General features: G+C 43.8%; 1 protein-coding gene across 1 annotated transcript; it reads left to right on the top strand.

Moving 5' to 3' along the window:
- Positions 1-270: 270 nt before the first annotated feature.
- CLDN14 (claudin 14) lies at positions 271-1,737 on the top strand. The gene has a single exon (XM_015883623.2). The coding sequence runs from the start codon at positions 382-384 to the stop codon at positions 1,087-1,089; it is 708 nt and encodes a 235-aa protein (XP_015739109.1). The 5' UTR covers positions 271-381; the 3' UTR covers positions 1,090-1,737.
- The last annotated feature ends 1,013 nt before the right edge of the window (positions 1,738-2,750 follow it).

The raw sequence follows: 2,750 nt of genomic DNA, 5'->3' as shown, positions 1-2,750 counted from the left end.
GCTGGGAAGAAGAATATTTGAATTTAAAATATTTTTTTCCATTTCATAAATTGTCTCGAGTTTTCTTCCCAGTGGGCAATAGAAGCCTGTTTATATAAGTGGAGAGGGAAGCTTACTTTCCCATTACTTCCACAAAAATACGATTAACAGCGATAACTATGCTAATTATTGCACTAACCACACTTGGAAGGCACCTTATTGGCTGGAGAGGGAATGCATTTGGGTAATAATTAACTTCTTTTTTCCTCAATTACCTTTTATTAGGAGAGTGGAAGGTGTCAAAGTAAAACAGCTGCATATCTTCCAAGAAAAGCCCATGTTTTCCAAAGGAATTCAGGCGGAGGTGCTTTATTAAGGGAACTGGTCAGGACAAACATTAGCATGGCAAGCACGGCCATTCAGTTACTTGGCTTCTCTCTCAGTCTGCTCGGCCTAATTGGGACATTAATTGCTACTATTCTGCCGCACTGGTGGCGAACGGCGCATGTGGGCACCAATATTATAACAGCTGTGGCGTACATGAAAGGGCTCTGGATGGAGTGCGTCTGGCACAGCACCGGCATTTACCAGTGCCAAGTACACCGCTCGCAGCTTGCACTGCCGCCTGACCTCCAGGCAGCCCGTGCCATGATGGTAATTTCCTGCATCCTTTCTGCGCTGGCATGCGTGATCGCCATCATCGGTATGAAGTGCACGCACTGCGCCAAGGGGACCTCTGCCAAAGCCTCCATCGCGGTCTCCGGAGGGATTGTTTTCATCCTGGCTGGTCTCATTTGCCTGGTACCCGTTTCCTGGACCACTAACGACGTCGTTACAGATTTCTACAACCCGCTGCTTCCCCAGGGGATGAAATATGAGATAGGACAAGCTCTGTACCTGGGCTTTGTCTCTGCATCGCTGACCATCCTTGGCGGTGCCCTGCTCTGCACCTCAGGCCACTGTGGCACAGATCAGGCCCCACAACAGCCACGGCCCTGCAGCACCAGGACGGCTCCCTCCTGCAGACCACCAACTGCCTACAAGGGAAACCACGCTTCTTCCCTGACATCTGCTTCCCATAGCGGCTACAGATTGAATGACTATGTGTGAGTTCCCTATGAGCTGCCTGCGGGACACAGCTGCGTCATAGTTTCTGCATGTCATAAGACAAAGCTAAGATGATTTTTAATTTATAAGGGTTACAATGCAAAGTTTACTCTTGTTTTTTTTTTCTTCCTTCCATTTTTTTTTTTCCATAGAAAGACAGAGTATGAATCCAGAACTGCTTGCTTCAATGCATGGAAAATAAATGTGAAGAGAACTGTGATACTCCATGGACTGCAAATACCTGCCTACTTCAAACTGGGGTTTTGCATGCAGGCAGTTCAAGTGCAGTTTTGCTAAAAATAGTGTTTGAGTCTGTAGTTTCTGCCCTACAACAGATATGAACTGGCCACAACTGCTTATTTGAGCAGTGTTCCCACAAAAGAAGATGCAGTTTTGCCTAAAACAGAGAATTTCATGGCTAAACGCAGCAGTGGTTTCCTGTTGAGTTTCTCATTTCCATAATGTGTGATATTTCACTATGACAAGTTAGTTGTTTGACTTAATGTTTTTTTGGTAGTGTTTAGAAATACAGATTTTTATACTACTAAAACCCATGTGTTTGACAGCATGTTGTTGCCAATGTTTTTACCTCATAGAAATAAGACTTCAATACTATTTTTTTTTAAACATAATGGAAACAAATCTTTTCAGTGGATCACAGGGTCATAGAATGGTTTGGGTCGGAAGGGACCTTTAAGACCATCTAATTCCAACCCCATGCTACAGGCAGGGACATCTCCCTCTAGACCAGGTTGCTGAAAGCCCCATCCAGCCTGGCCTTGAGTGCTTCCAGTGAAGGGACATTCACAACCTCACTGGACAACCTATTCCAGTGTCTCACCACTCTCACAGTAAAGTTTTTCTTCCTAGTATCTAGTCTATCAGCTACATGGTTTTAGAAATACAAGCAATGCGAAAAAAAAGTACACATTTGATTTTAAACTCCAGTTAAAGGTGAAGAAAAAAATAGTTATCAGAACTTGCCACAGAGTAGACATTTGATTCTTTAGCAGATATAATACTGTGAATATCCATGATTTCTGCAGATCAGAAGAGTTTTTAGAATACAATCTCCCAAATACCACGTGATGATTGACATAATTCCATAGGCTCAGTCCCAGTGCTTTTTGCCTGAGATCCTGACTGAAGATGCATTAAGCATGGGGAAATTTGGTTCCACCAGGCCTTGGCACAAAAGGCAACCTCCATGCTGGAAGAGATTGTGCTCAGGGATTGTAAGCATTGCTTTCCAGGAGGAGTACAAGATGAAGAAAATCCTGATAAAATGCAGTAATTCACCTTTGTATTCAAACAATTGAGAAAAATAAATGAGCACTTCATATTACAGTGAAGACCAGTACAAAACATACCATATGACCATGGTATATAACCATCAAAACCATAGAAGCCTTCCATTCCATTCCTGCTAGCCTCACAGAGCTGTTTGTCTCTCTGGAGCAACATATAGGCCAACATACTGACATTTAACAGTGCTGAAAAAAGCACTTCCAACAAGTGTGAGGTGGTGCACTTCATTTGGCCAAAGGCCTGTGTGCAGTTACGTTATCACTGGGCAGCGCCTCCAGAGCTGGGAGTCTTTCAGCACTTCCCACGTTCTCACCCTGAACCTTCCTTTCCATGGCTGATTACCAACCTCTTCTTTA

The sequence above is a fragment of the Coturnix japonica genome, chromosome 1 (assembly GCF_001577835.2).
Source record: "Coturnix japonica isolate 7356 chromosome 1, Coturnix japonica 2.1, whole genome shotgun sequence".
Classification (NCBI taxonomy): Eukaryota; Metazoa; Chordata; class Aves; order Galliformes; family Phasianidae; genus Coturnix; species Coturnix japonica.
The sequence above is the reverse complement of the archived record's forward strand: the minus strand, read 5'-3'. Positions and strand labels throughout refer to the sequence as shown.